Source organism: Telopea speciosissima, chromosome 3 (genome assembly GCF_018873765.1).
Source record: "Telopea speciosissima isolate NSW1024214 ecotype Mountain lineage chromosome 3, Tspe_v1, whole genome shotgun sequence".
In the NCBI taxonomy this organism is placed as follows: Eukaryota; Viridiplantae; Streptophyta; class Magnoliopsida; order Proteales; family Proteaceae; genus Telopea; species Telopea speciosissima.
In genome coordinates, this window is record NC_057918.1 from 66150944 (window position 1) to 66175154 (window position 24211).

At 40.0% G+C, this 24211-nt stretch overlaps 1 protein-coding gene across 4 annotated transcripts in view; it reads right to left on the minus strand.

Annotated features, from left to right (window-relative positions):
• Window positions 1-1996: 1996 nt before the first annotated feature.
• The window catches only part of LOC122654354 (probable inactive histone-lysine N-methyltransferase SUVR2), a 35986-nt gene continuing 13771 nt past the window's right edge, over window positions 1997-24211 (minus strand). For all 4 annotated transcript variants that reach the window (XM_043848420.1, XM_043848418.1, XM_043848419.1 and 1 more), the window contains 4 exons: window positions 4791-4857; window positions 4626-4676; window positions 3344-3440; window positions 1997-2342 (listed from right to left, as the gene is read on the minus strand). In XM_043848420.1, coding sequence (XP_043704355.1) covers window positions 2317-2342; window positions 3344-3440; window positions 4626-4676; window positions 4791-4857 — 241 coding nt within the window. In that variant the 3' untranslated portion in view covers window positions 1997-2316. The remainder of the gene's footprint in view (window positions 2343-3343; window positions 3441-4625; window positions 4677-4790; window positions 4858-24211) is intronic.

A 24211-nucleotide genomic window follows, 5' to 3' on the forward strand; every position in this document is an offset into this window, starting at 1 on the left:
TGACTCCATCGAGCTACAGTCAATATGTGAGGGCATTTCCACTAATCAGCCTCAATTCAAGGATTACTCTTTCCGAAATGGTCTGCTCTACTACAACAATCGCCTGCTGTTACCTGAGAACTCTCCCTTAAGGCTGCGTTTTCTCCATGAATATCACTCCTCACCACATGGGGGTCATGCAGGTTACTTGCGCATTCTCAAGCACATCATCACAAATCTATATTGGAAACGCATGAAACATGACGTCAAGAAATACGTTGCTGAATGTGTGGTTTGCCAACAGACCAAAACCGCCACGGCCTCCCCGGCCGACCTTCTTCAGCCCTTACCCATTCCTGAACAAGTGTGGGAAGATGTGTCTATGGATTTCATTATTGGTCTTCCTAATTCGGCCGGCAAAACGGCTATATTGGTTGTCGTCGATCGCCTCACCAAGTATGGCCATTTCTGTCCACTCCCCACCCATTTTACAAGCCAACGTGTAGCAGAGGTGTTTACAGGAAATGTCATTAAACTTCATGGCCTTCCTAGATCCTTTATTAGTGATCGAGATCCCCTCTTTTTGAGCTCTTTTTGGAAGGAATTATTCAGGCTACAGGGCACTACGTTGGGCAAACTGAGGTCCTTAACCGATGCTTAGAAATGTATCTTCGGAGCTATGTTTCAAAGGAACCAACTCAATGGGTTAAATACTTGACTTGGGCAGAATATTGGTGTAATACGCCTCATCATTCAGCTATTGGCACAACCCCATTCCAGGCATTGTATGGGAGATCCCCTCCTACACTCATCCGTTATGTTCCCTATTCTTCGCCAAATTTAGCTGTGGATCAGGATCTACAAAGCCGAGACCGAATTCTGCTTCAGCTTAAACGTCACCTTGCACGGGCTCAGTTGCACATGAAGCTTCAAACAGACAGGAAGCGCACGGATAAGGAGCTACAGGTGGGGGATTGGGCTATCGTCAGACTTCGTCCCTATCGCCAAGTTTCAGTAACTTTGCGCCTCAATCACAAGCTATCGAAACGATTTTTTGGCCCTTTCAAAGTTTTGGAATGGGTGGGTAAGTTGGCCAACAGACCGGACTTACCGGCGACCGTGCAAATACACCTGGTCTTTCATATCTCTGTTCTTAAGCAGTTCATTGGACCGACCGAGCCACAACCTCTGCCTTTTCCTACGTCGTCAAGCTCTTTTGTTCCAGCAACAATACTCCAGCACCGTGAATTACTTCACCAAGGGCAACAGGTGCCCCAAGCTCTGGTCCAATGGTCTGGGTTACCTTTAGAGGAACTACGTGGGAAGATATTTCGGTATTGGCTCAGCTCTTTCCCTCTTTAGACCTTGAGGACAAGGTTGCTTCACATGGGAATGGTAATGTTAAGATTCCACCTGGCGAGATTCATGATACAACCGGTGACGTTGGGATAGAAGTGCGTCGCACAGAGAAGAGGAATAAGAGACGACCAGTTAGATTTGAGGATTACGTGTAAAATAGAAGGAATAGTTGAGAGTACACAGGTGTACGAGAATGTTAGTGCATATTAGTGAAAGGTGTTTGAGTCAGAGTAGTTAGAAGTCTATATAAGCTGCACGTAACCATTTGAAAGATATGAAAATTTGAATATGCTTCTTCCATCCTTTTCTTCTTCTTCTTCTTCCCCCTTTTCTCTGAGCATCTCTTCTCGAATTCTCCCTTCTAGATCTGAGATCTGAGATTAGAGCTAACACCCTATACTACAAGCTAAGGGAAAAGAACAGTGCCTAGTGGTTGACTGGTTGCCCCTACACTCAAGCACAGGAGCACATAAAATTACTACTATGCCCCCACGAAATAAAAATTATGCTCTCATTGGCACCCATGCTGGTGCAGGGGCTACACAACCAGCGACCAAGCAGTAATCTCTTGCTACAAAAGCTAATACCGTTTTCTACTACACTATCAGCGACTAACACCCCATCTGGTACACAAATGAAACCAGTTCCAGAAGTAGACAAAACGGTGGATTTTGCTTTCTGAATAACTAAAACTGAACCAGCGGAACCAGCAGCTTCTACAACTTAAAGGTCAATATAGCCAAGCCATATTCTACAACCCTACAGTTGAAAGTAATCAGTCACTTAATCTACAAAGCCATGTACAATTCCCCACAAATCCCATCAGAGTTTTTAAGGACGAGCCCAGTTATCAACTGATAGGTATAATAAGATCAACATGAAGCGTACCCTGCAGGAACCTCACTCAAGCATATTTTCTCCTCAATGTCTTGAGTCATCAAGATAAAATTATTTTCAGCAGTCGGGCTTGCATGTTGATCACCTCAAGGTTACCGATTTGCCTCCTGTACAATAAAGTAGAAGCTGTGAGTAACAGAGGTAGGCATCTCCACATTTCATTTTCTTATGGATTAAGAAACACCATTACTGAGAGGTAGTCAGTAGGTCTGTAGGTCTGCAGTCTACACACTGTAATGTTCTGGTTCGAGATACGTAAAGAGTCTTTTTCAGTCAAGTACTCAAGTTTGCCAAAGAACACAAGATACAAACAGTTGTTCTCCATGGCTGCAATACCTCTTTGCTGTTCTCTCATCCCTGATTTTACTTTATATTGCAATACACGTAAAATTTTGTTTCCAGATGCTTAGTTAAGCCAATGATATTTTCTAGACTTTGTTTCCATGAGCATGAGCATCGCAATCTCTGAACCCTTTTGTGTGTGTGAGTGACTTTTCTAACAACTGCTTTAGTCTCTGTATAAAAATTGAATCTTAACAAACTTTCAATTTCTGAGAAAGGTAAGAATGCAAATGTTCAACACCATATCCTCGAGACACATGGGGGTCATTCTTTAACTGTTGGATCCTAGAGTGGTTGGTCGCTGCAGATTTCGTATATTAAAGAAATTACCATGAAAATTGCAAAACCACCAGAACTTTTCTCCCTTCATAATTCCATTCCCATTGCATTGGCATGCATCTCTCTCCAGCACAAAGTCTGTATGCGGGATCCAGCAGCATGCTTCTGAGGCATAATTTCAGAAATTGGATCAAAATAAGCAGAATCAGCCGAATCAAATCGGAATCGGCTGACCCCAATTATGCCCGATGCCATGAATGCACTAAAATCTTTATTTTTGTACTTTTTTTCTCCTTTAGGTCGGTAAAATAGCAAAAAATTAATCTTTTAAAATTTTTTTTAAAAAAATCACAGATCTGTGAAAATCTTTGCTTCTTTATTATTTCAAGTTGTAGGATTCCGGTTGATTCTCTTATTCCGGGTTTTTAAACCTTGTTCTTAGGATTGTATCTTCCACATCACGATAGAAAAGAGAACATATACTTACTGATTGAATGCTTCATGTCTCGACATAACTTGCTTTTACAGCGACACCGAAATGCCTTCACAGGGTGATTATGATCATCGAAGTCTATCCCATAGTCCTGTAATTCATCATAGCATATGTCAGACATGATAAATTTCGACATAATTACTAAAAGTAGAGTAAATGAAGATAATTCCACAGAGAACACTGTATACACATTACGGTAGGAGCATCTTGAAAAGAATATCACCTCTTTAGAAGAAAAAAAAAATAAAGCAGCAGAATGCTGAAAAGTCACCCAAATTGACAGATCAAACACAAGAAGTTCAGGCTTACAACCAAACATAAACACTCCATAGATCGTCCTGTGGAAATAGCGGCTAGTAAGCAGATGAGATTTATTATAACATGGTAGGCAACAGTGATTAAGGTAGCTCATCCTGCAGGGTTCAACTGCTGCGTGAGGAGTTATGCAGCCCAAATGTCAAACAAAGAGAATCATCGAGAGGTATCACAGAAGAGACAAATTAGGACAGATAAACCATTAGAAACCCTTTTCAGTAAAGGGAGTTGTCTAACAGTTGATCAGAAAACAAAAGGAAGTGCTATAAAAATTTTCTTACAGAAAATAATCTGAAGAAGCCACCAGAAATCTATTAGAAAATGGGAACAGTATGGAGCTTGCACTGCCTTCAAATGAAAGGAAGCAGTTAATAGAGGTGATGGAAGAAGTGCCACAATCTAGAAGCTGTATGATTAGTGGCAACAGTAAATGCTATCATGCCAAGTCAACCTACAAAAAGGACAATAAGGCTGCTGAATGAAGAAAGTGCGAGTATGATGGGAAAGAACAGGATCATAACACCACTGTGTTGGACCTCTTGGGGATGAGTCCATAGACCAATAGTGATGATCAAGAAAAAAAAGAGAATGAGATGGTTGATGATATAAAAGAAATGCAACATGCTGAGAAGGTGAGGATTAAATAGGACATACTGTCTAGGAAAGTAACAAAGTTGGTTTTTTATGTTGGAGCAGCGATTTTGTAACTATTCAGCATTTTCAGCTTATTTATCAATCCAATAATACCTCTGGTACACGTCAAATAGCATGCAATTTCCCTTCCATATTCCTTTCATAAATGATAAATGGATAATAACTTTTCATTTGGCAGTTCAGGCAATTGGTAGGTGAAACTGGGTGATAGGAGCAATGCCCAGTCCAAGTTGGTAAAAGTTATTATCATGGGAAGGAAAGTGATTCCAGATGATCCTAATGAAACATAGGCCACTTAGCCACTTACCCAGGTAAGCTCTTCCAAAGCATCTATGTTTCTTGTAGTGAAGAAGGCAAGCTGCATAAAAGACAATATTTAAACTTCATTATGTCCTACTTCCTCAGAAAATTCAAATACCACTGAAAATAAAGCATATAGAAATTAGTGTGCAAAGACATTCTGGCAGCATACATGATAATAATGATGGTCCGGTGTCTCTACTTCCACTGGAATCTCGACCATGTTGGCATCGGAACATCTACAGAAATCACAAGAAAAATTATTACAGATGAGAGCCATAAAAGATCAAAGAGAAAACAAATAAGAGTAACTATTTTACTCCCTTAGCCATATTCATTCCAAGGGAAAAAAGAAACAGCCCCACTAAAACAAAAGGAAATGAATAGCACTAACCAATATGTAGATTAGAGCTCAAGATGAATAGAGCTTCAGAAGCACAATGTCATATTATAATTTTTGTCAAGAAAAGGAAAAAAGGAAATTTTGTTATCCATTGATAAATGGCATTTCCAACAAGACAGGTGAAAGACCTGGCAAACATTGACTAAGTAGAGAAAAGCTAATTGTTGCTACCCATGTGGTATCAGAAAAGTGACCAGCCATGTCTATGACAGCAAACCGTACGACAGAACAGGTGTCTTCATGGAATATAATCCACCAGCTGGAAAAGAAATGAAAGTTAACTACAGAAGGAAATATGGTTATTAAAAAAAAATAAGTATCCTCTGCCTTTGTTGTAAAATCACCTTTGGTGCAATTGAGTGAGAGTTGTTGAAGATTCAAACTTAGAGGTATATCCTTTTTGCCCAAAATCACTATTTGCAAAAAAAAAATACGGGAAAATATATAGTGGTTGTGCTTCAATTTAAATGTTAAGACATCGTAAGCCGATCTACGACTTCAAGGAGTCGCATTTAATTATCTATTTTTTAATTATTTTTAAATTTCTGACTTAAAAGTTTGAATATCTTTAAACAAAATTTGAAAGGAAAAAATATTAGTTAAGTAAAAATTAGGAAATAGATTTCTTGCTGTCATAGGAGTAGTAGAAAAATTAATAATGCGGGACTTTTTGTTGCAACAGTGTAAGAAGATTATATTATAGTTGCTCAGGGAGATGGGGGAGGAAACATAGCATGGAGGCATAGCGTACCTATTGGAAATAATAAAAAGAAATCACAATGCAACAATTGTGGAAAGAAAATAATGGGAGATGGGGCCACTAGACTGAAGTGGCATCTGGCAAGTGAATTCAGGAATGCAGACAAATTCCCTAGGGTCCCTAGTGAGGTACAAAAGGCCATGGCTGCCCTCGTGAAGGGAGGAATACAGAGGTTAGATAAATAGAAGGCAAGGGAAGAATTTGATGAGTAAGTTCTGGAGAGACAGCTAAGAGTTTGGGATGACTCTGATTTTGATAGTAATGATGACTACATTCCTACTAGGGACCCTAGAGAGAGGAGCTGGTCCTAGTGGTTCTTCTGCACATGGTAGAGGTTGGGGAGAGGAAGAAACAGAAGCAGACAAAGTTGCTTGCCCTATCAGAGATCACAGAGTGTGAGGGAAGCCACAGCCCTAGTATATGAGGAATTCATTTGACACACTCGAGTAAGATCTTGCAGTTTACAGGACCCAGAGCAGTAAAAAGAGAAAGCCAGCCCATGTGGTTCAAATGGAAGGGTGAACTGGGTGACGCCAACCTCAATATCATTTAGTACCAATTTGCCAAAAAAACAAATTGATGTGATCTGGGCCCACCAAAGCAATAATATGGCACATAAGTATACCCAATGGCAATTCTGTAATTACATCATGTAATCTCCAATTGATGTGGAACCAGGGTGAAAATACCCAATTTCGTTCAGGATGGACCTATCGGATGGACCTATCCAAGTATACAATAGGTAATAGCAAGATGTAATGACAGAACCATAGTTGTCATGGCGTCGCCATGGCGTCTGGCGCTGGAGAGGGCTGCATGGCGACCTACGCCATGGCGACCCTCTTTGATTTCTTCTTCCCGACTCTCTTTCCCTCTTCGATTTCTTCTTCCTGTCTTCGATTTCTTCTTCCCTCTTCGATTTCTTCTTTCCCTCTTCAATTTCTTTCGATTTCTTCTTCGATTTCTTCTTCTGCCTTCTTTCCCTCTTCGATTTCTTCTTCTGTCTTCTTTCCCTCTTCGATTTCTTTCGATTTCTTCTTTCCCTCTTCGATTTCTTCTTCGATTTCTGAATTTTCTTCTTAAAACTTGAGAAACAATAGAGAAAAATAAAACATGGCTTGAGTATACATCTATTAACACATTAAAAATAGAGAAAATAAAAAATAAAACATGGTCGACATGCTCGCCATGGCAACGCCATGGCGGGCGACATGTCGATATATCGGCGTGACACCCCTCCACCGACTTGGATCGCCGTGGACGCCGTGACAACTATGGACAGAACCGTTATTTAAGTGAAATCCATATATAAGGAAGGCCAAATTTAAGGGAGGAATGGCAATCTGGTAATAAACCAGAATTTGCAAGGGGGCTATGGGTAATTGAAGAAGCAGTGGGACATAATGGGAATTAAAATTACTAAAAGGGGACAAAATTGGAAAATAAATCAACTCCCTAATAGAAAGGGTAAACTAGGAAGAGGAAACGAACTAATGGCAATATGTAATTTAGGAAAGACTAAAGGGTAATAAGATAAGAGGGAAAAACAAAATAAATAAAAGAAAGGAAGAAGAATCACGAAGAGAAAGATGGACCTTAAAAAGGTAACGTGGCTGTCTTTTAAACCTAGTCAGTCACGTTATGTTCAAGGAGTTGCTGGCAGACTTTGCAAAAAAACAGGAAGAAGAATATTGTGGCCTGTCTTCCTCCTCCGGCAAACTCGCAGCGAGATAAGGAGCAAATCGATACCAACAATCGAAGCAAAAATCAGCACATGAAGCTATCAATAACAATATCAGGCATCGAAAGGCAGAAACTGATTCTACGATCAGAAACAGCAGCAGCTCATGGAGAAAAGCAATGCAACATATCAATCTTCAACCTTCTTTAATCGATCAAACAAACTTTTGCAGCAGGAAACAAAAAACCAGATCTGAAACTGGCCAGACAAAAAATAGAGCTGTTCCCAACAATAACCTTGATCGATTTCCAAGGAATCTTCAAACAGAACAGCAATTGATTCCGAAAAACACACTGCAGAAAATAGATCTCCAAAAACTGAGAACAGAAAGCAGGGAAAGGAGGAGGCGGAACAAAGGCTCCATCTTCAACCTCTCTTCAACCAATTCCAAGAACCAGCCACAAGAGGAAAACGAGAACCAGGGATCGATTCAAATAGGCAGCAAGCACCAGAAGAACAGCAAACCAAATCACTATTAAAAATCAGAAACCGACTAGGGTTTGACAACCAAGGAAACCAGCAGCAAACCAGAATTTGATTCCAAAAATATCAGAAATCAGCAACAGGATTCTTCAACCAGAAATCCAAATCAGTAGCAGCCATCGACTACATCGAACAATTCTTCGAACCTGGAAAGACCAATAAACGACTGTCGAAGATTAAAAAAAAACGATAAAGATTAAATGAGCAGGAAACCGTAGTTCTTCTTTTCTTTCTATGAACTAGGGTTTCTCCATAAATCGGAGAACCTTGAAACAACTCTCAAAACTGCAAATCTTGAAGAGAATCTGTCACTGGTACCTTAGAGAGGAGAGAAGAGAGAAGAAAGAAGAGGAGAAGGGTAGCTGTGAGGGGAGCAGCAGAATGTATTAGTTTGCTTCCTCCCTCAAGTATTTTATTTATAATAAAACCACTACAATCATAAAAGGAAAAGGAAACTAAACCTAATCTAAAATAGGTAACTAACTTAGACTAGAAAACTGACTCCTAACTCCTAACAATTAAAGACATAAAACAATAAAGGAAACCATAATGGACTCAACCACAATAGGGACACACTCCCCCTATCGTGGTGCACTTCTCAACACAACCAGGGAGATAACTATCTTCAACCACGACCGACAACCTCGCTATCGAGAACCAATACCTTTCCAGATGCAAGCTCAATTCCAAAAACCCCTAGACGGTAACCCTCAACTTCTCCATCCAAGCACGAAGCAACGAAAGTATGGCAGCAAAATCGATTCAAGATCAGCAAATCAATTCAACCAAAGCACATATTGAAACACTTAGCAGCAACAAGATTAGTGGTGTTGCTATCGAATCAGATCGAAGAAACACTTAGCGGAACCTAGCAGCAGAACAACCTTCAGTCTACAAACGATAGTAGTATATTTTCAACCGTCTCAATATACGAAACCCATGTTCAGGAACAGTAGAAACTTGATCACTCTCAATAGCAGTAGCAGCAGCAGCAAATCGATAGGCACATGCTTCATCATACAAGAATCTTCATTGAAATCAAACGAAACTAGAAAACTAAAAAAGAGAATCCCTAAATCTGTGACCAGTGCCTGGCAAAGAGAAGTGAGAAGATAGAAAGAGATGGAGAAGAAGAGAGAACAATGGGAGAAAAGGGCTGTGATAGAATGTTTCTTCTACCGTACTCGCCAACATATGTTTATATTAAGCCAAAACAGAATTACAAAAAGAATATCACTCTTACCTAATTAAGCCTAAAGCCTAAAACAAGAAACTTACTTAGACTAGGAAACTAACAATTAAAGACATAAACTGACAAAGGAAACCACGATAGGGGGACTCCCCCATATCGTATTACAAATCCAAAGTTAATTTTTGTCAAATTAAGGTTTCACTGGTGCATAACTCCTTCAATATAAATCAGATTTAAGCAATGGATTTGATGGAAAGCTTTCCATCAATCCAATATTGCTTAAATCTGATTTATATTGAAGGAGTTATGTTTCGGTCAAACCTTATAAGGTGTGCGCAAATGCTGTTTAAAATCACTTTGAATGAAAATATTTTTTTAGGCATCAAAACAAATGAATATTTTATTGCACTTTTGGCTTTTAACAATGTTTTACCATATTAAGACTTATGGAATTTTTAGATTTGAGAAAAACTCCAGTATTTAAAAATTAAAAATTGCACCTACCATCGAAAATCCCATTTTTTTCTTGAACCGGGGAGTTGACTTTTTATCCTTTTGGAATTTGATTTTTTAACTATTTTTATTGGATTTAAATAGGGGATATTTGTTTATTTGTGAATAATATCTTAAGTAAATGAAAGAACAAATATAAAAACATTTACTTAAATGATATTTGGCATAAATAAGTGTCTGTCTGGATAACTATGATTCTCAGTACATTGTGCGTACACTAGTAAACTTGGGTAAAAGACAAGAAGTACCATTTTCAGTGTTTTTTTTCTTTTTAGTGTGGAAATAGTTCAAGTTCATGCATTATGTTTATTTAGAATGTCAAAAAGAGGTTGCATACAAAAAATCAGATCATAAAAAGCCTTTCTATGCCATCAAACCACCATCTCAAGTTGGATGGGGAAAAATCGAAGGTTTCGACCATACCTCGGTTTCTGGCTGGTCAAAACCCGAGTTTTAGAACCTTGCCTTGGACCGACCCAAACCAAATGGAGATGAACAGGGTCTAGTTTGAATTTTTGGATCTAATGTCTTTTACGAATACATGTTATTTGGGGAAAATAATATCTTTTTATTACTTTATTTTATTTTGTTAGCTTTATAGGATATTCGGTTTCCTAATTGTTCTTAGTTTCCTTATTTCAATTAGTTTCCTAGTTGAAGAGTTAGTCTTATTTTTAGGAGTCTTTTATTTCTCTCTATATATGTTGTAATTCCCCATTGTTGGAGATAGATTGGGTAGAATGGAATAATTGAGTTATGGTTTGAATAGCTTGTATGGCTGTGTGTGCACTCTTCTTCCCCCTCCTTATGCAGAGCAGAAGCCTTACATCCACAAGAAGAAGAAAAAAAAGTAGCAGTCCAAGTGTTAAGAGTAGTTTAGTAGGGATGCTTATGTACAATAGACTCCCATACTTAGTTTTTATTTTGAGTTTCAAATTGAACCGGCTGAACCACTGGTCCAATTTAAGTTATTTAGGTTTAGAATCATTAATTCATAATTAGGATGATTCCACCACCTTTCCATGATTTTTCATGTTGGAGCATAGATATCACCCATGCTCAGTTCGGAACAACCTGAAACAAGGCCTTAGTACATAAGGGGCTTTATGGCAATTCTAAAAAAAAACACTTCTGGTGTTTTTAGTATTTTTTTAAACAAATTTGGAATAGAAATTGTATGTGTTGTCCTGTCTATTTTTATGCTTTTTTTAAATGAACCAGTTAAAAAGTAATTCTTATGACCATTTGAGAAACAATTTCAACAAGCTTCAAAATAATAAAAAAATAAATAAAAAACAAGAGCAAAAACTTAAAACAAAATGGCTGACATTACGGACTCTCGACCCTCCACCACCACCACCACCACCACTAACGCCACTGCCACCACACATGTCAAAGTCATACATTCAACGATTTTGCTCACGTGACTAAAATAATGTTCTCAAATGTATGAGCAAAGAAAATATGTGTAGGATGGCATTTTATGTAATTTAGTACAAACAGAAGAACTACCTCTGTTAATATGTATTCCACACGTGTTTCTGTTCTTTTTTAGTGCAAAAATACTTTTTTTCTAGTTACTATACAACATGTTTTTGTAAGAAGAATTCCAAATTAACAGATACAAAAAAGTACTTCTGACCTAGAAATACTAATTTGGAATAGAAACGTTGCCACATAGCAAGTGTCCAAGTTGACCACCAGAGCTCACAAACATAATAGAAATCAACTTCTTCATCACTACATATCACAGAACATTTCAATAGGCTTGTTGACTGGAAAAGAAAGCTCTTGAACAAAGGATTTTAGCCACATTAATTCAACTGCAATATGAACCATAGCTTTTTACTCAGCATCGGTGCAAGATCAAACTACTATAGTTTGCTTTTTATTCCTCCATGTAACAAGATTACCTCCAACAAACATACAATAACATGTGGTTGATCCCCGATCATCGACACTAGCCCAGTTTGCATCATAATAACCAATGATATTGGTGTAACTATAGAAAGATAAATAAGTCTATATATTTACAATGCAGCACTCTTACCCAAGCAAATACCAACATAAATAATTGAAACAACGGAAGAAAGTAAAAGTAATATATGCAAGGAAGCCCGTTAGAGGACTATATTATATCCATATATATACAAAGAATTTTGATCGTCAAGCCTTATAATCCATATTTATAGTTATCCCATACGAACTTCATACATCAAAAGTATTATAAACACAAAAGAAAGAACAAAAGGTTTGGCCTAAACCATTAGGCCCGCTTACGAAAAGGCAAAAAAATCACAGATGCAAGACCCATCATGTTCCTAGGGTTCTTACTCTGCGAACTCCTAACCACCATCATCCACAAACTCATATACGGGTGATCCATCACCTGCACAAACATGTAAAAAGGGTTTTCCACGAGTGTGAGCTCCACTGAGCCCAATGAGGGGGAAACACACAAACATTCCAATGATGCATGTGAAATTTAATTATTTAAATTATCCACCTATCAAACAGCTAAGTCACTAAGTTCAAGCTGCAGTACTGACTCGGGAAGCAGCTTAGGTCACTTCTTCTTTATTGCCGCAATGCCTCCTCAGCTATTACCATAAGAAGCCTGCCTCCACGCTTGGCACCTAGTACCAAACATTCAGGCAACCCCGATAATCAAGGACACCCCAATCCAGGTATACCCCCCTACTCCAACCATCGAGTACTTGATTACCCAGCACCTAAACTCCCGCTAGTAAGGGTTGTAGCTTAGGGTTTCCATTCTAACCATGCATGTTCTAAATGATGACATAATGTGTCTAAGAGTGCACTGTGTACTGTGTTCCATATACACGTCCACTCAAAGACACAGGAATTCATATGCATACATCAAGACAAGATTCATTTCTTAACAAATATCCACAACATCTGATTTCATAACCACCATACTCAACAGAAGCAATTCATAAGAAATCAGCATCTCTTAACACAATTTCAGCAAGCATAGTAATTACATAGTATTAACATACTTTACTTAGTCATGCTTAGAACCTAGTCTTAACAATAACGCACATGATTGATAAATGAGGAACAAGAATTAGATGCAGTACATAGTACATGCATGCAGACTCATACAATTGCAAGTATCAACATATGAAAATATAATAAATCAAGCCAAACCCAAACATACCTTAGACCTTGGAATGAGCCAAGTAATTAGAAGAGTTTTCCCCAAATCAAAGAGGCAATTCAAGGTAGTAGGAAGGCCCTAGTAAGATGTTACAAAGGATTAGAATAGATCACGCAAGGCATTCATCCAAACCCAACCCAAACTGGGTCAAAAACACCACACAGCAAGGACCCAGATTGTCTGGCACTGTCAAGGTCCGGACGTCCGACCCTTTCCATCCGAGTCCTTGACAGAACCCAGATTTTACAGGATTTTGGCTGGTTTGGTGTCCAAACTCAGTCCCAAGGGTCCAGAGGCTTGGGGAAGATGATGAACTCACAATTAAGGTAAATTAGAACTAATTGCATGCATAATCAAAGGATTACACATGCAATTACAAATCCAAATAGCAATTTTTCCTAAATTAAAGAACAATTGGAGGAATTGAGTTGTGATAACTCAATAACAGATAAATGGAGTTTAATTAAAGCCTAAAAACAGAATTGAAAGCCATGGTAGGGATTAGGAAGTTGCCTATTGATGATCAACACAAATGGAAAGAGAAATTGGTAGCATGGAGTCCACAAAGGGGTCTCCATACACTCTCTCTCTCACCAAGCTTCTTCTCCTTCCAAAACCGATATCAATTTTAGCCTTTGAGAATTCATTCTCAAAGGCTAAGTGTTGTTTATATATCATCGCCGTTAAGGCATGTTTGGTTATGGACCTTAAGAGAATGGATTTTGGAAAGTGACTTTGGCTCTAAGTGGATTCCGATGCCGGAATCAGAATATTATGCCTCGGGTGTTATATGGATCGTACTGATATATAACACGGCCGCGAGATAAAACTAAATATCAAGCCGGCACGGTCAGTATATAGGGGCAGTCTAATAAACACGGCCGATCGGCTCGAATTACGAAAAAGGAATTTTATTCGAATAACTAGAGGATTTGTACCTATTGGTCAGCATCTGAAAAGACATTCTTTATGCGTTCCATCCCACACTCCTCGCAAATACAGGAAATGTGCAGGGCCTGACTGGGCTTCTTCGGATTCTACAAGAGCTATATTAGATGGTTCTTCAAAGTCTGGTGTTAATAAGACGGGAAATTGATCCATTTCCCTGACAAAAAACGCCCACATCGCGGGGGAATATATAATAGTTGAGTTTGAACCAGGCATTACACAAGTTCGAATTTGACCGGATTTAGAGGTGGGTTTCACATTCCCCCCTCATAAAAATTTCATCCTCGAAATTGTTATACCAGGCAACCAAAAAATTGTCCTCCCTATGCCGGTACATTTATAAGGCCTAACCTCAGTCTCACTGTCCCTTACTGAGACAAGGTTTCCCTGACATCTCTTATCAAGCAACTTGTTCATCTGAAGTGTTGATATGATTGTTCTTCTAGATTTATTCTTCTTGCCACCAACAAAAGTGAATTCTCTTTCACCTTTAGGTTCGAACAAGATCTTTCTTAAATTGTAAAGGAAGGAGATACAAATGAATGCGGAACACCCGCCAAATAATGTAAATGCCAGTGATGAACAAAAAGGAACAGTACCTGTTACTGCTCCCTAACTTGCTTCGGCTTCTTCTGCCATCACAGAGTACACTCTACCTTGAGTCTTGTTACTCTGTCTTGTTTGTTGTTGTCGGGAATCTACAGGAGGCTTCCGACGGGTGCAATCTCTTGCAAAGTGGCCGGTCCAGCCACAATTAAAACATTTGTTTTCTTGACTGTCTGGTGCTCCTGCATCTACTGCAGCTTTTGGGTTTGCATACGCTGGTTTAGGATTTTGACTTGTTGGTTCAACTTCCCTTCTTCGAAACTGTGAAGAAGATGAATTGTAGTATGGGGACCTTGAGGACCTATTGTATCCTTGATCGGAAAATGGCATAGATCTCTTCCCTAAACTTTGTTGTCCTATGAAATTGTCTCTCTGCTTGTCTTCTATTGCTTTGGCCATCAGAGTAGACCTATGCCTTGTGAGCTACCATCACAGTGTCGAGGGAAGGTCTCAAACCGTCCTCAAACTTCCTTGCTTTGGCTTCATCAACCATCAGGTGTTCAGGGGCGAAGAAGAAGAGCTCTTCGAACTTTTGCTGGTATTATAGGACTGATTTAGGTCCTTGAGTCAATTCTTTAAACTCCACTTCCTTCCTCCTTCTAACATAGCTTAGGAAGTAATTTTTAAAAAATGCTTCCTTGAAAATATCCCAAGTCATCTCGGGATGGTAGACGGCCAACATAGACGTAGTGGTTTGCCACCACTAGGCTTCCGCCACGTGTTGGAGTTTGTACTTGGCACACTGAAGCTTTTGTGCTTTGGTACAGCCTAAGAACTCGAAGGCCTTCTCCATCTCTTTTACCTACTTCATCGGTTGGAGATCATCTTTGGAAATTCCTTTAAAAGTGAGAGGTTGAATCTTGATAAACCTCTCCATCAGTCGAGACGTAGCATCATTTGCCATTTCTGGAAGAGGTGCTGCAGCTCTAGGTGGTACATTTGTAGTAGGGTTCACAGGTGGAGGATGCATGTTTTGTATGGCCGTTTGCAATTGGGTTGTAATTGTGGTCATGAACTGTTGTTGCTTATCTTGTAGCAATCCCCCCATTTGAAGTTGTTGTCGATCCAACAAATCACCCACCACGGAGGTAACTTCATAGGCGGATGGAATAGGTGGTCCATCAGGTGTGCTTACTATTGGTTGACCTTCATCATTAGGTCCCAACGTAGAAGCCACATTAGAGCGTGAATGTGTGTTCATAGGAGGATGAGGATCACAAGGAGGTAGAACCATTATTTTGAAGGAGTAAGGTGAGAATAGTGGCAGAAGAAACTTGTTCTAACTATGGTACTCCGTAAGAGGGTTTATATACAACGTTACTAAAATGACATAAGGTACTCTAACATTGAATAATATATCGCAGGATAAAAGTTCAGATCAATTTATGGCATTACTGATCACAGTTAAGTAGTGTATTTCATCTTGAAACATTGCAAAAAGAATTGGACTTGTATTTATTCGAGAGGATTTGCATACTCATCTAATTACTTGGCTCATTCCAAGGTCTAAGGTGTGTTGGGGTTTGGCTTGACTTTTTATATTTCCATATTTTGATACTTACAATTATATGAGTCCTTATGCATGTACTATGTACTACATCTAATTCTTGTTCCTCATTTATCAATCATATACCTCATTGTTAAAACTAGGTTCTAAGCATGACTAAGTATGTTAATACTATGTAATTACTATACTTGCTGAAATTATGTGTTAAGAAATGCTGATTTCTTATGGATTGCTTCTGTTGAGTATAGTGGTTATGAAATCAGATGTCGTGGATATTTGTTAAGAAATGAATCATGTCTTGATGTATGCATATGAATTCATGTGTCTTTGAGTGGACGAGTATATGGAACACAGTGCACTCTTAGACACATCATGTCATCATTTAGAACATGCATGGTTAGGTTGGAAACCCTAAGCTACAACCCTTACCAACAGGGGTTTAGGTGCAGGGCAATCAAGCACTCGATGGTTGGAGTAAGGGGTATACAAGGATCAGGATGTCCTTGATTATCGGGGTCTGCCCGAAGGTTTGGTATTGGGTGCCAAGCGTAGAGGTAGGCTCCTTATGGTAATGAATGAGGAGACATTGCGGCAATAAAGAAGAAGTGACCCAAGATACTTCCCGAGTCAGTACTGTAGCTTGAACTTAGTGACTTGGCCTGTTTGCTAGGTAGATAATTTAATGAAATTTCACATGCATCATTGGAATGTTTGTGTGTTTCTCCCTCATTGGGCTTCCATGTATATATTAGTTTTACTTTCTTCCGTTGTTTCTATTATTTATGTTGGTATTTGCTTGGGTAAGAGTGCTGCATTGTGACCTCAGTAGTCTTGGGTGCAAGATGGCATCTGCTCATACTATGCCTGGTCTGGCAGGGCGGGGTGTGAGGTAGAGTTTTAGGAAGAGGAAAGTTCTAGGAAAAGGGCAGTGAACTTCACTAAGACTTCTCTTTCAAAGATGGGCATAAATGTAAGAGAGTTATCTCCCAAGGCATCTCCTGAAAGGTCAGAGGGTGTTCCAATGGATATAGAGGACGAAGAGGAAGGGGACGGAACTGGGTTCAGGGCTGAGGAACCACGAGTGGAAACATAGGGTGTAAGGGTGTCAAAATGGAACCGAAACCGATTGTCGGAACCAGACCCAACCGTTTACGATCGCACCGAACCGCACCATATAAAAAAGTTCTATTACTGGTTCGGTTCGATTTCAAACCGGAAAACCATCGGTTAACCGAATAGAAACCGGGTAGAAAACTGAGATTAGGAATATTCTTATTTGTTTAAGAATGGGGTTAAGCACTCTAAAATATTAGGACTCCTTACTAAGATTTTTTTAAAATTCAGTTTAAGTGCCAAATTCATGAAGGGACGACAGGTTTTAGTACGAGCATGTCTTAGTGGACTTTGTTAATGAATTGACTGGGGTATGGATTGCCGATGCCCTCAGGTTGGTTTCCCTTACGGTACTTTGTAGCCTTCAGTAATCACTTAAGATTATCATTGCAACTAGCATATCTAAGTGAACTTTGCCAAGAGTTATAAATGTGTATGAAACAATATAATTTCTCCCACATAACAAGGATATGGAAAATAAAATTAAAGGGTACAAAGGTGAAACCGATATTACAAACCGCATGTAAACCAAATAATGAAAACCGAATAGAAACCGCTCAAACCGCACCCCATATAAAACAATTCTGATTTTGGGTGATTCTTATCCAGTACAGTTTTGATTTCTACCTTGCAAAATATGCACTGAACCGGAACCGCACCGAATAATCAAAACCACATTGTTTGACACCCTTAACAGGGTGGCTTCCACACAGGTGTTCAGCCCAGTGTCTTTCTTTCACGTACGGGTGCTTCTACATCTTCTGCCCCACCTCCTACTGATGAAAACCAGAGGTGGAGTCCAGTTATGGATCGTCTCAGCTCCATAGAGGGATCGCTGAGACAGGGACTTGGTCAAAACAGGGGTCTTGACAGACGGGTGGCAGCCTTGGAGAAGTAGATTAGGGAATGAACTCCCTACTTCCAACCGCATCCACCACCACCTCCATCACAGTAGAGGCAGCCCGGCGTGCCAACCTCTTATATATATATATATATATATTTTGAAAGAACTATGTAATCAGCAGTGTGTACTGCAGAATTCTATCTTAAGTTTCAGGTTTTAATGTAGTTTCTCTCCTCTCATGTCTTATTGTATCCAATAGTCTCATTGCTTAATTTTGTATTACAACTCGTCGGTTATATGTTAATGTGAATTTCTTTCGGTAAAATCCTATGCTTGTTTAAGTTTTATTCTTTTCTTTCCCATCATTACAGTTTCTCACTACCACTAGGCAACTTGCTAATTAGTCTCCATTACTTATGATGGTTTTTAGTTCAGACTTTTATTTTTTAAACCTAGATATAGGTTCACCTTTGGATCTGTGAACCAAGAATGTTGTTACATTGGTATTTAGAGTCTTGAATACAAACAATATACCCGAGAGGTTGTTTCACATAGCCAGCAACAGCCTTGCTAAATTTGTCAAAGTAGGCTCTAGAGGACTATTACAACCCAAAAATAGCTTTATTGAGGCTAGTAACTTTCTGAGCATTCTCCAACTAAGCAATATACCCACGATGTTGCTTCGCATAGACCTCCTTCTATAAATCCCCAGGTAGAAAAGCAATCTTGATGTCTACTGAAAAAGAGACCAATCAAGATTAACAACCAAACAGATCAAAACTCTCACAGAATTCAATCAAGCAACAGTAGAGAAGGTTTCAAATTAGTGAATTCCATAGGTTTTACTGTACTCTTTAGCAACCAAAGGACCTTTCAGTCGCTCAACCGACTGTCAGGGACATACTTAATGGTGTCCAACCAACGACACAGCACAAGATCCTTTCCTCGAGGTAGGTGGATCAAATTCCAAGTCATGCGAGAAGCAAGGCATCCATTTCCACATCCATAGCTGAGTTCCACCCAGGGTAAAATAAAGCATCTGATATTTGATAGGAAAAAAAGTAGGAAATTAAGGAAAAGGAAAAATTACAAAGGGTAACAGTAGGAAGCAATAGGATAGGTAACCAAGGATTTCTACGTACAGGAACAAGTACCTTTCCATAGAGCAGTAGGCAAGTCATCAAAAGAAGAACCTCGAGGCAAAGAATTGGATTGGGAGAGGTGAGGAGTGGCTGCAACTGGCTATGAAGGCTTAGGATGGTGCTTGTATAGCTATAATTGTACTCCCGTGGACTTGGAAGCAGAATCTTCAAGAGGAATTAATTAAGGCACAAGTGTACTAGGACAGGCAGATCCTAAATCAAGAACATCAATACCAAAATTGGGAGTATTTTTAAAAAATGTAACATTAACACTGATAAACTATTGACAAGTTATAGGATTATAACAATGATATCCTTTTTGGGTGCGATAATACCTGTTAACAAAACTAGAAATAGAGGAATGCTTGAATGATCGATGTGATCAGCCAAACATATATTTATAACTTCAAAAATTACATCAAGGTGACAATTATACCCCTGCCATAGCCGACATAGCTAGGCAATATACACAAACACAAAATAAAACACCAAAGTGACTAGAATACCCCCACAGTATTCTGGTGTACATTATTCAACACTCCCCCTCAAGTTGGAGCAAAGATGTCGATCATGCCCAACTTGACTAGATTAGGATGAAATAATTTCCCAGACAATCCCTTGGTGAAAATATCAATAAGTTGATCAGCACATGTCTGAAAGGGAATACAAATCAGTCCATCTTCTAACTTTTCCTTGATGAAATGCACATCCACCTCAACATGCTTGGTACGATCATGCTGTACTGGGTTGTGTGCTACGCTGATTGCAGCCTTGTTGTCACAGTACAACATCATAGGAAGACGAATAGGGACACCAAGATCTTGTAGCAAACCTTTGAGCCAGAGTAACTCACAAAAACCTTGTGTCATAGCTTGAAACTCCGCTTCAGCACTAGAACGAGCAACTACATTTTGCTTCTTGCTACGCCTCGGGACAAGATTTCCACCTACAAAGGAGCAATACCCAGAAATAGACTTGCGATCCGCAGAACCAACCCAATCAGCATCAGTGTGTACCTCTATTCGTAGGTGACCATGTGCAAACAGAAGAATGCCTTTTTCCAGGAACTGACTTCAGATAGTGCAAGATACGAAGAACAGCCTCCATATGAGAAGAGTATGGATCATGCATAAACTGACTCATAGTACTCACAGCGACAGCAATGTCAGGACAAGTGTGTGAGATAAATCAGCTTCCCTACAAATCTTTGGTACCGACCTTTATCAACAGGCTCACCCTCTTTTTCCTTGAGCCGAACAGTAGGGTCCATAAGAGTATCTGAAGGATGGCAGCCTAACAACCCGGTTTCAGCTAACAAGTCTAGGACATACTTCCTTTGGGAGAGAAAAATGCCTTTAAAAGATCTGGCCACCTCAATCCCAAGAAAGTATCGTAGTTTCCCTAGATCTTCAATCTCAAATTCTTGTCCAAGGAAGGTCTTCAACCGTCTGATCTCATCACCATCATTGCCAGTAACCACGTCATCAACGTAGACTATAAGAACAGTGAGTTTTTCACCAATCCTCTTTATAAAGAGTGTGTAATCAGCATTACTCTGCTTATAGCCCACAGAAATCATGGCCTTGTGGAACCGGCCAAACCATGCTCGAGGTGACTGCTTCAGCCCATATAGTGCGCGTTTCAGCCTACACACTTTTCCTTGGTTTTTGTCACAAGAGGACCCTGGTGGAATGTCCATATACACCTCCTCATCCAGTGCTCCATTTAGGAAGGCATTTTTTACATCTAGCTGCTACAAATCCCATCCAAGGTTGACTGCACAAGATAATAACACACGAACAGTATTAAGCTTCGCAACAGGTACAAAGGTTTCCTGGTAATCAATGTCGTATGTCTGAGTGAATCCCTTGGCCACGAGTCGTGCCTTATACCTATCCACAGTGCCATCCACCTTCTGTTTCACCACAAACACCCATTTAAATCCAACGGTTTTTTTCCCAGGTGGAAGAACCACAAGCTCCCATGTGTTATTTTTCTTCAAGGCCTCCATTTCTTCCATCATTGTTGCCTTCTACTTTCCATCTGATAGAGCTTCCTGCCAATTGTTAAGAATACGAACAGAAGAAAGAGAAGTAACAAAAGCACGAAAGGATGGGAAAAGGGAGTCATAAGAAACCACATGAGCTATGGGATGTTGAGTGCAAGTCCTGACACCTTTGCGAAGAGCAATAGGTAACTCAAGAGAAGGAACATTACCAGGTGGAGAGGCAGATTCTGAATCCAGGTTCGGCAATTGGATAGGTACTGAAGCAACAGTTGATTGAACCTGCTTATGTTTCCTTGCATAGGTCTTCACAGTACTGTAATCAATCTTCCTCTGAAATTCACTAATAGTCCTCTAGACAGGAGTCTGGACTGGGGTAGTTTGCCCCCCGTGAATAGAGATGGTCTCCCCCTATATAGGGACCTCTCCCACTGACTCAGGGGGAGTACTAGGAGCAGGCCCAACTGGTTCAGACTCATTGTAAAGAGACTGGAGTGGAGGTGGAGAGTCTACAGTCAGCACATCTTCACTAACACTCTCCCCCTGAAGAGGTAGGGACACATAATATGAAACACTCTCATGAAAAACGACATCCATGCTGACCAAAGTCCAGCAGGATGGAGGGTAATAACATTTGTACCCCTTCTGTGTAGCAGAGTAACCTAAGAAAAGACGGCGGAGACTACGTGGTTCAAGTTTACCAGGGCACCTTGTATCCCTGGCATAACAAACGCAGCCAAATACCTTAGGGGGATTATAAAGGAAGAAGAGCCAAGTAATAGCTCAACAGGGGGTCTGGAATGAAGAACCCGACTGGGCAGCCTATTAATTAAATAAGCTACACTAAGGACAGCATCCCCCCAATAAAGGGAAGGGACATTGCGAACAAACAGAAGAGCTCTAGCTACCTCCAAGAGGTGGCGGTTTTTCCTCTCAGCCACACCATTTTGGACTAGAGTATCAACACAGTTGGTCTGATGGAGGATTCCATAGGCAGCAAGGTATTTTTGAAGCTGACCTTCCATATACTCTGTCACATTGTCACTCCTCAAAATTTGAAGAGTGGCATTAAATTGGGTCTTAACCAACTGGTGAAAATGCTGAAAACATGAAAAAACTTCATTTTTTGTGTACATAAGGTAGACCCCAATGAACCTAGAATAGCAGTCAATAAAAGTTACATACCACCGATGAATAGAAAGAGAACCTTTTCTACTAGGACCCCACACATCAGTATGAACAACATGAAATAAGGAAGAAGATCTATTATTAGAAATGGGATAATTTGAACGTGTCTGTTTAGCCAAGACACAAGGCTCACAAAAAAAATCTTCCTTATTACAATCTTTAACTAATGTTGGAAATAAAGTGGATAAAGTCCCTAAAGGGGGATGTCCTAGTCTAGACTGCCATTTGTGTAATTCAGAAGAGAAAGATGCCGGGTTACAGAGCCTAGAAGGTAAAGCCTCGGTAGATGCAAGGTCTCCATCAAGCAGGAAAAATCCGCCATGCACTTTACCCAATCCAATCGTCTTCCCCGAGTCCAGTTCCTGAAAAACAAAATGAGTGGGAAAAAATATCACTTTACAATTCAGAGATTTTGTGATACTGCTAATGGAAAGAAGATTAGTGGTAAACTTGGGAATATGCAACATAGATGACAATGTAAGAGAAGGAGAACATCCAATGGATCCTTTCCCTAAGATGGAGGAGAGGGACCCATCAGCAATTTTGACTTTAACTTTACCAGAAGCATGGAAATATGTATTAAAGAGGCTGGAAGAACCTATCATGTGATCAGTGGCACCGGAGTCTATAATCCAAGGAGTGGAGACTACCGATGCACAATGACCAGCAAAGGAAATACCTGTATGGGCAAAGAAGGAACCTGCATTGGCAGCAGATCTAGTAGAGGCAGCGGATATGTTCAACAGCCGAAGAGCTTGGAGTTCTTCCTAGGAGAAACCAATGTCAGCAGTGGGAGCTGGAGCTACACTTTCAATGTCATTGGCTTTGTTTTTAGACTTAGCACGACTATGTTTGGCCTCAAAATCAGCAGGCTTCCCATGTAATTTCCAACACTAAGCCTTAGTGTGATATGGTTTGTGGTAATGATCACACTTCCCAGGCCCTTTGGCTGTAGCAGTAGCAGCAACACAGTCAAAAGAAGGATCTGGGGTGGAACCAGTAGCCTGTAAGGCAGATCTCTCAACTTTGGGAGTAATCATCATAGCAGCTCTACATGTCTCTTTACTGTGAACATAAGAAAAGGTCTCCTCTAAAGTAGGGAAAGGAACCCAACCAAGAACTTGCACCCGAATAGGATCATAATCATCGTTAAGGCCAGCCAGAAAATCATAGACCCGAAACTGATGCACATAAGAGTGATAGGCAGTAATGTCAGCAGTAGTAGTAGGTTGAAACCGAGCATAGTGATCCAATTGCTGCCATAAACACTTGAGGGCAGCATAGTATTTAGTGACAGACATCTCCTTCTGAGTAGTGTTTTGGAGTGTCTTCCGGATTTCATAAACCTGAGCACCACTATCTGAATGACCATAAGTTCCCTTGACAGCAGTCCATATCTGAGTAGCAGTGTCAAGGAGGAGATACTGACTAGAGAGGTCAGTGGTCATAGAATTCAGAACAAAGGACATCACCATAGCATCGTTGGCAGCCCATTTAGTATGAGCAACACCTTCTTCAGTAGGCTGTTTGGTGGTGCCAATAAGATGGCCAGTGAGTCCTCTACCAGCCACGGTCAAGGATAAGGATCTGGCCCAAATTAAATAGTTCGTACCATCAAGCTTAATGACAGCAGCATAGGGAAGAAAGTCAGTTCTACTCTGACCATCTCCTCCAGAAGTAGCAGTAGTCATCTCTGAGTCGCCCATAATTCAGCCAGGCAGGGATCGATCCACTAAATTGGAAAAATCTGATCTTCAAAAAAACTGCAGAAGATGTGGCTGATAAACAGGACGAGTGTAGCAATATGATAAGGGAATTGTCCCTCAAAAAATCTCCCCAAACAGGCAGCCCAAAACCTAAGATCGATATGGTGTCAAGGTTTTTCAAAACCCTAACAGTTGAGATCGATAAAGGAAAAAGAGGGGCTGGAACTTGAGGGGCTTCAGTATTTGATGATGTAGCTGTGA